Source organism: Lissotriton helveticus, chromosome 8 (assembly GCF_964261635.1).
Source record: "Lissotriton helveticus chromosome 8, aLisHel1.1, whole genome shotgun sequence".
Classification (NCBI taxonomy): Eukaryota; Metazoa; Chordata; class Amphibia; order Caudata; family Salamandridae; genus Lissotriton; species Lissotriton helveticus.
In genome coordinates, this window is record NC_136069.1 from 1,393,243,967 (window position 1) to 1,393,258,158 (window position 14,192).

General features: G+C 42.8%; 1 protein-coding gene across 2 annotated transcripts in view; it reads right to left on the reverse strand.

Moving 5' to 3' along the window:
- Positions 1-14,192, reverse strand: part of LIPI (lipase I) — a 212,519-nt gene that overhangs the window by 66,460 nt on the left and 131,867 nt on the right. For both annotated transcript variants that reach the window (XR_013599967.1, XM_078658347.1), the window contains exon 7: positions 6,158-6,253. Coding sequence is in view for 1 of the 2 variants with exons in the window: in XM_078658347.1 (XP_078514473.1) it covers positions 6,158-6,253 (96 nt within the window). In the remaining variant the exon portion in view is untranslated. The remainder of the gene's footprint in view (positions 1-6,157; positions 6,254-14,192) is intronic.

Consider the following 14,192-nt stretch of genomic DNA (forward strand, 5'->3'; position numbering starts at 1 on the left):
GTATATGGGAACCTGAGTCGGCTACCATTGCTATTTGGACCCCCCTATGGAAAGTTCGCACAACGGTTTGCGTGTCCGGGAACAGTCTATGAAAAGACTTGGTCATTTATACACAGCACATTTTTGTCGTTGTCTTCGCCACCCCCCTCTTCTGTCTCTGAGTCTTGCACCATATATTTAACTGATGTATTCCGGGGTTTGCATCTGCAGACCTTCTCAAAGTGGCCCATGATCCCACAGTACATGCATTTGGCTCTGAAGGCGGGGCATCGTTTGTCGTTGGCTGCGTGTGCTTGACTGCCGCACCTGTAATAACCGTTCCCGTCCTCCCCTTGGGGCGTCCGGTTCGCAACTGTCTTGGGTGCATATTTCTTGGGCTGCCTAGTGCCTCCTGTAAACAGCTGCTTATGCTCTTGGGGGGTGGTGTCTGTTCCTTTGCTCACTGTTGCTTTACTAGCATTGTCCTTTTTGGCGGCTTCCGCACACCGCTTCGATAGTTCCGCCTTTTTGACCATGGCCACAATCTCACTGAGGGGAGCTTCTCCGCTGACCCATAATTTCTCTTGTATGGGCGTGTTCACATTTGCATGATGATTTGATCCCTTATGAAGTCATCGTGGAGTATTCTAAATTTGCAGGTGATTGACACTCTCTTCCACACCGCCACATAGTCATCCATTGATTCCCCGTGTTCTGCTTCTGTTGAAAAGAGTTGAAGCGGTCGATCGCAATGCACACCACCGGCTGATAATGACTGTCCAAGTCCTCTATGGCATGTTGGAACACATTGTCGTCATCTTGAGGCATGGTATTTTTTTACCAAATTCATGTACACCATGATGCCTTCCGGTCCTAAGTTGTGCAATAGGATCCTCTTTTTCCGTTTGCTCAGAAAGACTACGCCACCTTCGTCCTCCAGAGCCGACAAATAGTTCAGGAAGTACTCTTTCCAATCTTCCCATTTCATGGCCGGTTCTCCCGGTTTCGGTAGAAAGGGACTGGGTTAGTGAGGGAGAAGGTTTGGGCACACATGGCGGCTCGACTTCTTGGTGGTGTTTCGTCCATCCTGTGCGGAGGGCTCCCTGGCAAGCTCTGGTCTTGCGGGCCCGCTGTTTCTTCCTGGGCTCCAAAGTCCTCACCCACGCTGCCTTGACTGTGGTGCACCAGGGTCGGCCGTCTAACGGTAGCTCGGCATGCCTTTAGCCTCTAGATCGTGGGGTGCCTGGCCTAACTGCGACTTGACTCCCACGCTGCTGAGCATGCCTGTGGGGCGTGCCTGTGGGGCTTCCTTGGCCAGTATTTGGCAGGCTGGGGTGGTACTTCAATGGCTTACTCTGCTCCCTTCGGGTCGGCGAGTCCGCGCTCCCTTTAGTTCAGCACCGTTGCTCCCCCTTTGTTGCGGGGTTTCTGTTGCACTCTCTGTGCAGCCCTGCCTTTGTCTCTTGAAGTGGCTTGGTTATTCTGGACAGCTGGGTCATCCTCTCGGCCCCCTCTGTACACCCTCGGCTTGGGGCAAATGCACTCACTGTCTGCGGCGTAGCGCTGCTTGAACGTCCTCTCCCTGGGGAGGGGCACTGCTGCACCCTTGTAATGGATCCCCACAGCCTGTCCTTGGAGGCTGTTACCTCCTGCTCTGTGGGGGAGGGGCCCTCTGTGCCTTGTGCTATGGCCCCTACGTGCCTCTGGTGCTGCAGCAGGCTCCCGCTCTTCCCGCTGCCACCCCGCCGATATGCTCCTGCTGTGGGGGAGGGGCACTGTGTACTCATGGTACCGCTGCTCCTGTAGTCATTTGGTGTGGGGCTGGCCCGCTGCGCTGCACGTCCCTGGTGCAGCCCCCCTCCCGCGCTCTTACTCATCTCTTCAGTCACGCTGCGTGTGCACGATGCAATTTGGCCTGGAGATGAGCCTGTCCTCCTCCCCAGTCTCGTTGCCAATTTGTAGAGAGGCAGTTGGGTTAGTTATGAAGCTGACACGTGTGAATTAAATATTTATTCATCTTAACGAGAGCGCCAGGAGGTGCTCCAGCTCGTGCTGCGGCTGCGCTACAATACCCTAAAATGGCCGCCCGCGCTCCTAGTGGACTCGGTCACGTGACGACAGAAACACTAGAGCGCAACACTACAAGTTTGGCTGCCAGGCATGCTGGTTTACCAGTGTGAATGACTATGTGGGTGAGACAAGCACTTTTGAAGTGGCAGTGAACTTCAATTGGGAGCCACTTAAGATCTTTCAGGGAGAGGGAGATGTGATTGTGTCTTTTGGCTCCGGTGACCTTCCTTGCTGCTTGAATTAGTCTTTTCTCATGGGGCTAAATGGGACTTAACCATCTGAACAGACCCAGCCCTTTTTTTTCAATTCAATTGAAAACAACAAGCATTGGCAAAACTACTAATTCTCTCTCTAAAAGGCCAGTGGTTTTTCAATTGATTGCATGTGGATGCATCAAGATTCATGCACACGCATGGCTTTCAGTGTTGCAATGTTTCTTTTTTAACAAAATAAAAAGCCTTTCAAGAAAGCCATTGACACGCACAATGTTTTGTGACAGAGGTGCACATGTGCATCTTGATGAAGGGGGCCATTTTCAATGTCATAATCCAACATGGTGCCGTTCACAATAAACTTGTAAATCAAAAAAAAAAATAAAACAAAATTAAAATGAAAAAAAGATAAAAGACGTTGCACAAAGTGTGAAAAAGCGACCAAGCGACCCAGTAGCACTTTCCAGCAGTCTGACCCCTGCAAAAAATATATATATATGTATGTGTTTATTTATTTAAATGCAGGATGGGAAGTGGGACAGGGAGTGGAGCAGGCAATAATAGATAGTGAGGTAAAGAGGTGGGATGGAAGACCTAGGGCCCAGCAGCACTTTGTAGCTGCTTGGCTCACTGGAAATATAAAAATAAAAAGCAAACAGTAAGCAAAATTGGTAATTGGAAAGGGAGCAGTGGGGGTTGAATGGGAGTGAAGAGAGAAGACAGAGGGGAAGAGGATAAGAGAGAAAGGAAGCACAGGCACTCTCTTGGTGCACGTGTTTCCCTACTTCAAATTGAAATTCAATTCAAAAGGATTTATTGAGTGCATGGCTACCCAGAACGGGCTTCCCAGTGCTAAAGGTCTACCAGGCCTAGTACCATGAGCTTAGGCAAACAGATAGGTCCTGAATTGTTTCCTGAAGCTAAGTAAATTTGCGTACAGCCTAAGAGTTAGAGGTAAAGCGTGCAAGGTATGCGAAAGAGCGTCCAACACATCTGCCTTTTTTCACCCTGGGGATAGAGAAAAGACTCAGGTTACTGGATTTTATTGAGATGGTAAGGGCTGTTCATGTGATGGAGAATACAATGACCTTCCTTGTGCCTCACACGGTAAATCATGCAGAGCAGTTGACACTAAATCCTCTTGATTATGGGCAGCCAATGTAGAGTGACAAGTGCCAGGGAGGCTGATTGAGAATTTGAAATACTGCAGCATTTTATATAACCTGCATAATTTTATATAGCAGAGAGTGCCTTCAAGTATGAAGTGAAGGGTTCAACTCAAATCAGAATATTGTGAGACCAACATTTTCCATTGACAGGATACACAAAAGAATAGAAAGGAAAGCTAATGATTCAGCAGCAGAGACAGGCAACAAAGCCATCCAATAATGAGCAAGTAGCTAACCCAAAGCCCTCTCTAAGTATATGCAAAATATTCAAAATAATAGGTTTGTCAACAAATGGCTAACGCTGTCTGTACCCAAGATCTATAAATACATGTCCTACGAGTGTACTTTGGGCATGCAGGAAACACCCATGCCTCTTGACAAATTGCTCTGGCATCAGCTGTAGCGTGTTAGCGCTTGTTTATTTTACTTACGTATGATAAAATTCATGTAATATTGTCAACATAAGGAGATTTATATTGAGATTTATAATGACCACGGTTACATTTTGCTCCTTTAGTATACTAGATTGCGATGAACATGCCTTGTTTTATTTCAACAAAGAATTTGGGTAACATTTGCAATCAAAGTTGCGTGACGTTGCTAAACTTTATACTTTTCACATTTTGCTCATTTTCACAAGTATTTCAACTTTACTACATGACAGGTTTTTAACACATAAACATTTCTCTTACAAAAAAACATTTGATGAGAGCACTTCCCTCTATATGTGTTTTTGGCAGTGCATTTATCCTCCTCACCTAGCTTACGTTTATTATTTGTTTTGTTTTTCAAACTTTACAAGTGTTGTCAAGGCCACAAGGACTGCAAAGTTTAAAAAAAGTTATTGTTCAAAACCACAGAATGGAACAGAATTTAAATCTTCATTTTATATTTTTATATTTCTGTGCATTTTCACATTATCCACAGAACCTACCTTAAGAAAAGGGCTATTCTACCTACAAGTTAAATTCAAACAATACAAACCAAACAGAACACTGAGATCCAGGCTTGCACACTTATCATCATACCACCTTATCATATGAAATCCATGGGAGGGACTGCTTTCTCAGTACAAACACAAGGGCTTGGAACTCACTACCACCCAGCATTAGAAGCACTCAGGAGCATATACACTTCTGAAGATAGTTGAAAACTTGGATATTTCCTAGATAACTTCACCATCTGCATTCAGGCAACAGAGCCCAAAAACAGTTGCACCCTTAAGCACAATACTGAGCTTACAACCCACAAATTGCAAACAACTCACCCTGCAAACTAGCTTTATTGCAAGGTAAGCAGCAAAAGGACTAACATATGGTTCACCGTGGCATTATATAGTTATGTACTTCTATATCTAAAAGTTATGTCCCACAATAATGTAATAACCATGATACATGGCAGTCAGCAACAAATTGTAACTTACACCTATTAAGTTCACATCAGACATATCTTCTATGAGGGTGATCCATCATCAGCACTGTGCATCCAAGCATCACCAAATGAACAGGCATTGCATAATTGAAGAGATCTGCCACACATCACCTAACAATTTGTAGGACTTTAATACAGTCCATTAACTGCAGGTCCCAAATATTTATACAATCTGACCGCTTCTTTACATCTTACATAGACACTCAGCTATGGGATAATAATACCCATCCTATCCCAACAGATCTGTCCACTTCTATCTCCCTCCAAACATGCCAGCTCATGACCAAAACTATACACAAAATTGAAGATTGGGCAAATAAGTGCACTAACCACCTAAGCACACCATATCATATTAAATACCATAAAGAGACCTGCAGAGCTATTCAAAGCTATCAGCATGCTGAAAACTACTATAAAACTGTGCATCTGTCTTTCACAATTCAGCATCCACCATGCTGCTACGCACTGCATCCCACAACATGATAACTACACTTGGGTGGGCATTGTGTATGACATCGAAACACTTCCGACATAAGATCAAAATAAAAATACCACCCTTCTAACAACACACTGTATATGGTATGGCATGCTTCTCATGTAGACAAGCACTTCAGCACCCCTTATAGGGGCAGTCACCGTTATATACATGCTGCAGTACAATACAATTACTATAGCGCTTTAATCCAAAGCGTTTTACAAACAATTAGTGAATTGCTCAAATAAATAAATCGAATATTGGCATGGCAAAACGGAGATGTGCATGAAAGAGACAGAAGCACAAACCAATAAACCAGAAATCTAGGAACTCTTTCAAAATAAACAAGCAACGGACACACGAAATAAGAAGTGACTAAAATCTCAATGTATGACTTCCAAGCTTCCTCCTAATGGAGACAGGAGCAGTTGCATCAATATATATTGTTTTTAAAAACACCGCCATCTCCGGCTTTGACAGACATTCGAAGAACTGTTTTCTTACCATGTATCTGATAGTTTATCATTTTCATTAGAAGCAGGTAAATACTGCACAATGGATTTGCGTAAGCCCTCATTAAATTGAGAGTTATAATGTTGTCACACTTGCCAGGTATAGAGTGCCATCTTTTGTGTACATGAATTGGGCAAAGGTTTCCCAGTGAAATCCCCCGATTACCTTTTTCACATCATGTAAATGATAAAGAATCAAAATTTCTCATCTTCTGAACAAGCACAAATTATCACTAATATCCAACCAACATGCATAATATCTTGTTAGGTAAGTTTTATGTTAAAATGATAAAAAGATTAGTTACTTACTACAAAATGGCTCCTTTTTGGCTGTGTCAAAAAAAGCTTTGGTGACTGGAGGATTCTTCAATACAAAATGGTCTTTCCAAGCATCAGCATTGTAACCTACAATTAAACATATTTAAAATAGGGAACACACAGCATTAACTTCTGCAAATGAATGAAAAAACAACCATAACAAAACTAAAGGACTAATTTTCCCTTTAAAATTAATGAATAACAAATTAGTATGACAGATCAACAGAACCAATATGCACATTCAAAATAACTGGGATCACTGCCTGTTTTTTTTGGGTAACAGGCATCTTAAGTTTAAACATTCAACTCGGAATTTCTCTGAGGTAACACAAGAACTTTAAATAGAACAAGTCGGAAACAATGGCCATGAATTGACGCTTCCTGGTTCCAGCTTATTCTGTCTAAATTCATGCATTAACTCAGAGAAATTCTGAGTTATAGGTTTGAAATGTAGACACCTCCTACACAAAAAAATATGAGCTTGGCCAATCATGATACTGCACCAAGGTGTGCTAATCCTCTAGTGAATGAAGCATTGTTGTCCCTTAGATACAAGACCTCTGATTACATACCGCCCTGTTGAATGTTTATAATTTCTTTCAAAGTGTGTTTGTGACATTGTGAACCATGCATGAGGGAGCATGGGTCTGATTCTCTAAGCTTGTTGTGTCTGTATGTTCAATTTACATATAAAAATAGTTTCATTTACAGGTGTAAGATATTCACAAACGGTGACCTTGCAATTATACATTTGTTTACTAATTCGCATTATTATCTATGACGATAAGGTAATATTCAGCAAGAGTAGATGTTATACAAAGAGTGTGGTCTAGGTGATCCAGGATGAACATCTAATAGAAAGTTTGAAAGCACCTACAAACTATAACGTTTGAAGGTATTCACAAGCATTTTCCAAACCCATTCCCACACTGCAAACGGTCAGACAAATCCACTTGTCAAGGGATAGAGATATGGCCAGAGTAAATTCCTTTCCAAAGATGCCCTGCACCCCAAATGTTGGTGGGATGTAAGTGATTAGGGTTTACAACGAGGATGGAAGGATGCAAAACGGCCTTTAAATGTATGTTTGTATCTAAGGGTATTTCCATTGCATTGAACCCCGCTGGGGAGCAATGGAGCACTGATGAAGATGGAAGTTTACTAGAACTTCCCAACAATAGAAGGCAGAAAGAATGCTATAAATGTAATTATTTTCACTGCTGACACAGGTGTAAGTTAGTTCTTACCAGCTGGCATTTCATACCCAGTTTGATATAGAGTTGCAGATGCTGGTTTACCCAGGTCCGGACAGGTTCACCTATTCAGAACCCCAAACTTAACCCCTTGCAATTGAAAAATGATGCAACTTGGACTGAATTTGACTATGTCCCTGAAGAAGAAGTCCTCAGATTACTTGCTTGCAATGAAGCCGACACTGCACATTTCTGACCCCCTCCATGCTGCGCTTGCCAAAAACCTCAGTCACATCATCTCTCCTACATTGACCAAAATCACAAACTCCTCCTTATGTAGCGGCTCCATGCTGGACTCCCTCAAACTTGGCCAAGTCACTCCCTCGTAAAAGAAATAGGTGCTGACCAGAATGACCATAACAACTACAGACCTATAACTAACCTCCCTCTCCTTGCCAAAACCATCAAAAAAGAGTGCTTGCACGAATCAACGACCACATTGAAAAATACAACCTGCACAACTCCTTCAAATCTGGATTCAGGAACGGCTGCAGTACAGAGACGGCATTACTGAACATCACAGGTGACCTGGGTGATGGTCAGGCCTGCCTCCTAGTCCTCCTGGACCTCTCGGCTGCCTTTTACACTGGCAACCATGGCATACTCCTAAACACCCTTTCACAACGTGAAGGCATCAATGGAACTGTCGTTCAGTGGTTTGCTTATTTCCTGAACCAATGCTCACAGCTAATCAAGCTAAACACCTCTTCCTCAAAAGCAACACCAGTCTCACAAGGAGTGTCTCATGGGTCAACCCTAACTCCTGCCCTATTTAGCCTCTATATAGAACCCCTTACAATGATCCTGAAACAAGCCAGAATTGCCAATCATCTCTATGCAGATGACACCCAATTTTACATTAAAATATCATCAGTTAAAGACATCCAGCACCTAAACAGCACTCTTGCCACAGTGCAATTCTGGCTGACTAACAACCAGTAAAACCGAACTCCTGTTCATCCAACCGAAAGTAAAGTCCTCTCCTGTAGATATTTGGCTCGACAACCTCACTGCATTAAACTGCAAGCTATCAATCTACACTTATAAAAAACCGACCGACAGCCACTGCCCATTACTCTACCAAAGTTTACACCCTAAGGCTCTCAAAGAGAACCTATCCTAAGGCCAGTTTTTACGTATATGAAGAAACTGCGGTAATGTGGAGGATTACAGAAGACAAGCGTCAGAATTGAGTACACACCTAGCTGAGAGACAATACCCACCTAGCACAATAAAAAGTGCAGAAAAGAGCCCGTAACACACACAGGTTGGCCCTACTGGAAACACACGCCAACCCTAAGTCTGACCTCATCACATGTGTTACAACTTACACATCTGAATCAAACATGTTAACACAGGTCTTCAACAAACATTGGAAAATACTCCAGATAGGAGAACTATCTCTGAGCAAGCCGAGGTTTGCTTTTAAACGTACCTCAAAAATCAAAGACCTACTCATCAATACCAGACCAAAAAGAAATACACCATTGGCTCCTAACACGCTTTGGAATCTACCACCAGTTACGGGACACTACCCCGTGGACAATGTATAGCCTGACCCATAACCTGAGCAACCAAGACCATTCCACTAACCATTCCCTGGACATGGAATCAAAACAAGCATACCAACTGTAACACACACAATTGTGTATATCTAATCACTTGTCCATGTCACCTTCAGTATATAAGTATGACTACACGTCCAGTGAAAACACGAATCACAGAACATAGAAGCAACATCAGGTGCAGAAAGACCAATACTAAGATGTGTGCACACTATGTTGAACAGATTAATACCCCAAATAACCTACACTGGACCATCCTTGAAGTTGCCCCAACATCAGAAAAGAAGCTTTGTTTAGGAAGGAACAATGTTGAATTTTCAAACTGGGAGTGCACATCAGGGGGCTCAATGACGATATCACGTGGGCGGAACTGAACCATTAGGGATGATTACACAGCCGCGGCCCATGGATGGAGTTCGGTGGGGCAGGGAGGCGGTGCGGGGGAGGGGCAGGGTGGGGGGTGGTAAACAACGGAATATGGCTAATTGCAGGTAAGTACACAATTTAATAAATAAAACGAATTTTGTAGCGCACCCTGCTTCGCATTTTGCGATGCAGCGCGCGCTACGAAATTTGTTTTATTTGTTAAATTATTTACTTTCCTTGCAATTATCCATATTCCATTGTTTACCACCCCCCACCCTGCCCCTCCCTCGCACCGCCTCCCTGCCCCACCGAACTCTATCCACGGGCCGCAGCTGTGATTACACCAACCATCCTAACTTCCCAGTATCCCGGTCACTATATCTCTGCTCAAAGACAAATCCTTTTTACCAAGACACATAACCCCAAGCTGTTTAGGAAAGTATCACTTGAGATAGTAACTAGTGCCACCGATACATTAACACACAGGCGAGCGCCACGTCGCGCGCCCAGGGTTGTATGACGTTACCACGCATGACATTACAACGCATACCTTTACTCTGACTTGCTGTCGGGGGTACGCTGGAAGTTGGAATAGTACAATTTACTATTCCAACTCAAGTGTGTGCAACAGTAGGCAAGGTGTTGGAGTTAAATCCAACACCTTCTACCCCCTGCAACAAGCCTTTCGCGTTGTAACAACATGCGTTGTAATGGCATGCGTTGTAACGCTTCCGTTTTAAAGGCAGTTTCCCGAGCCGAGCCATGGACCCCAGAGGACTTTTCAGGCTAATTTGCCCCTTGTTACATCCTGCCATACCGCTCCAACAATATTTAGTCGTGGGTCACCTTGTGTTCCACCATTTAGGTTCCCTTACTTAGACAGCAGGTTAGGCACTACATAGACAAATAACAGGAACTGGTGGTTTTCAAAACTAATTCATACACAAATGTCAACTTCAGCAATTGAAGAATTGTGAATTGGTTTTAAACACTTATCTGTTTTAAACACCTCATGCACCAAATAATGGAATTAGACACAATTCAAAATTTGCTGACACAGTGTTCGCCATGTTTGGACCACACACAAGTGTTAACATCAGTATTTAATAAATCATGAATTAAACATTCATCTGTTCAAAACACCCCTAGCTGCCATATAATACGATTATGCACTATTCGTAGATTGCCCACATAGTGTTTGCCACGTCTGGTTAAATTAAGCTAACTTGACAAATTCATACCCAAGATGGCTGCTCCGGTTAACTTGCCAGCCTATGCACGCCTCAGACATTGTAATACAAAGCCAGAACCCGGAAGCCACCAGCACAGGGACCCGGAAGTATGGGTATGATGTACGCTAGTCGTCAGCCACCTGATGTGAGTATCCTATCAACATCTGGGCTATTCCGGTAAGCAAAAAACCTCTCGCCCGTTCATGATCAATGCCTACTCTTTCCATAGCTCTAGAGCAACGGCGTGCTCTGCCACCCCATCAGCCTTAGGCTTCAGTAGTAGGGGTGAGTGTTTGATCTATGCTTTTCCTTTCAAGGCATTTATACCAAATAACTTCTGAATTCCACTATAAACTACTACACAGTACGTGCATGTAGCAACTGTTAGATATTTGGCATAGTCACAATCTGTGCATGTAGCAAATGTCAGCAATAGCTCATATTGACACTTGGCATAGTCAAGCCATTATCGGCACATTTGTAAGTGGTGCACATCAAATTGAGTGCGACCTCCGCATACTGACATTTCGAAATCTAGTAACCGCTCGGACGAAGTATGTATGTCCTCCAGCTGTCATGTATGTTTTTAACACCCGGCTAAAGTCACGATAACTATAGTAATTTTGTTGCACAGATATACCTTACATACAACCTGTACCAGCACAGGCATGTTTTCCTCCGCATGTACGGACGCCCTGCATGCCCATAGAAATACTTGCGTGACCGCTCCTGTTCATAACATCAGGTTATGCTAGTTACCACTACGAGGTCAATTATTAATTGCATTCTGCCACAACCATGCCCGAACCGGCACTGGCACTAAGTTTGATGCATAACTCAAATGTCTTCCTTACCACCGCATTTGATATTTAAAGAGCACTCTAATTAATCCCCTGTAGCTCTTCATACACTGGAGCACAATGATCTTCAATAAGTGAGCATCAAACCACAAAGTTGCACATGCATGTGCATGTCTCATTACAGTTTAATTCAAGCTGTTTTTATTACTGTTGATTGAGTGCAATGACACATGCTCTTTTAATGTCTACTTGGTTGTTCCCTTTTCTCCTCCTTTTTCTCCCCTTCCCACTAGGTCTACAATACCCCAGTACTAGCCTACTAGGGTACCTCCTACTGTGTTTGGCAACTAATCAAAAATTATAGATCCAGACGGTAGTGCACCAATCACATTTTAGTTTTTTTCGGTCTTGATGAAGTGCCACTTGACCCGTTAGGGGCACGAAACATGTTGACCTACTACACTTTGACAGCCCTTTAGGAACATCACATCCGCTTAGGGCCCCAACACCTTTTAATTAGGTTCAGGCTACCTAAAACATTAAAACCAGATCAGAGTAGGACTCATCTGACCTATTTTATTTCACTTACCCGTGCACTACCCAGCTCTCACACCCGCAAGCACCCAACGGCTTCTTCAAAATATCTCCAACAAAGAGCCCCGTTTACGGGAGCCCATCGGGCATTGCCGCGCCGGCACAACAAGGAGCTTTGCCCAATGATGAAGCATGAAATTCTGCAGGGTGTGTGAGGGCATCACGAAGAAAGACCTCCCTTTCCCCAAACGTCCAGTTAGGAACTGCACACCCTTTTGAAATACAGGACTAATAAGTAGTCAGAGGTTAAAGAGCTTAGATAACAGATACAAATAGAACCTCCCTAAACTTTGTAATTGACTCCTAGAGCAAGCTGATTTCAGGAGCTGTATTATGCAAAGTGCCTGGGGGCACAATGGGAATCTACCAATGCATTCTGAGCCACTGGGGCACATTGGTATAGCATTTGTAACACCAGTACTACCCAAAGGGGTTGTTTCCTCATTTGCCTGGGAGTGTAGCCCCATGCATATGAGGGATATACTACGCCATTTAATGAATCCAAACACAGAGGAAAAGAGACTTTCAGGAGATGCACTGACTGTGCACCACAAAGAGGTGTGCCACCTATTTGTGGTGGACAGTTAGTGAACTTTATGGGCACCCCTCTGAAGATAGCAAAGGAGGTCCCATGGACACCCCAGACAGCCCCTGCAGCTGGGTGCAATCATTCATGCAGATGACTGCACCTGCAGATTAGGTGGAAACCCGTGGGCCACCTGCACTGTGAAAGGCAGCACAGGCTGTCTCAAGCAGCTGGTTCATGTGCTTTCCACAGGGAGGAAACAGTTGGGGCAGGGTATTATCAGATATAGGAGGCATAGTCAGTCAGTGAAATAGTGTCAGTACGTATAGTTAAATTTTGCAAAACATATCTAATCAAAGTTTACATAAAAAAACATGCGCACAAATGAGACTTATAAAAAGAATTTGAATGCAGCTGTTAAATTGGGAGCTACAACAATCCATAAAAACCACCAAAATTCTCCAAATTCATATTGAAATATACATTGTTCCATATAAAAAAGACCTAAAAAGGTAAAAATATGTAATCAATTAAATTTGTGATTATTATTATTAAAAATCATTTGATGTTCTAGTCGGTAATGTCAAACAGAGGTAGGATGCAAGAGAGTGGCACACAAAGTGGTCAGACAACATTTGTAGGAAATATAAAGCAGGGCGACATAGTGGGAATTTGTATTTCTGCATGAGAGAAAAAAAAATACTTTTTGCGATGTGCCAAATAAAATTTACAGAAACAAATAAAGTGTAAATTGGATTGTGAGAAAGTTTCATCCCACGGACAAACTGGCAATACATTTGGGGAATACGTTCCTGTAGGATAACCCATCGTACACGGAATAAGGTTTAACCGAAATCTTACTAGTATAAAGCGTAGTCAGTAATAGTTAAAGGTGGGCCACAGCGCAAACAGGAACAGTGCATCCTTACTGCATCCTAACTGCAGGCCAATCAATTTGTTAAAGCATATTTACGTGAGTTTTTGGTAAAAAAAAGTGTACAAATTGAGTTAATTGGAAATATGTTGAGTTCATGTTGGAAATTTGCCGTTGTAGACATTTTTTAATTGTTGAGGGCTTTATTATTAAATGAGAAAGTTACATTTTCTATTATATATCTAGCTATGAATTCACAAGAACACCTCATTCACCACAATACCTCATTTCTGTGCCATCAGCACTACTTCTATTATAGACACAGTTGTGTATATATCTAATGTACATAATGGATGGTATATCATTTTAATATAATGCGTACACCCAGAGCAATTCTTGTCTTAGTCCTTAAGTCTGTGTGAGTATTTTCGATCAGTCTGATGTCCTGGTTTCCACTTTGGTACACTGATTTCTGATTGACCATATTTGCTACTCATGACCCTGTGTCCATGTACTACTAAACAATTGATTGAATACTAAAATACATTCTGGGGAACCACTGTTTTGCATTTACTCTTTGTACCCAGTCCCTGCTGGAAGATCAGGTGAACCTTATTTTCTTTCAGTAACCTGAAATCTGCCACTGATCCAGTCTTGATGGAATCACATTGAATACCCCTCCCCTTTTGTCGCATTCCCTTTTGGTACATTGAATACACTACGAAAAAACCTGTTCTCTTAAAAGCATAATGATGAAATTAGTCACTATGTGTATTCTTATGATGACTAATGTTTACTGTATTATTTAAATGTCAT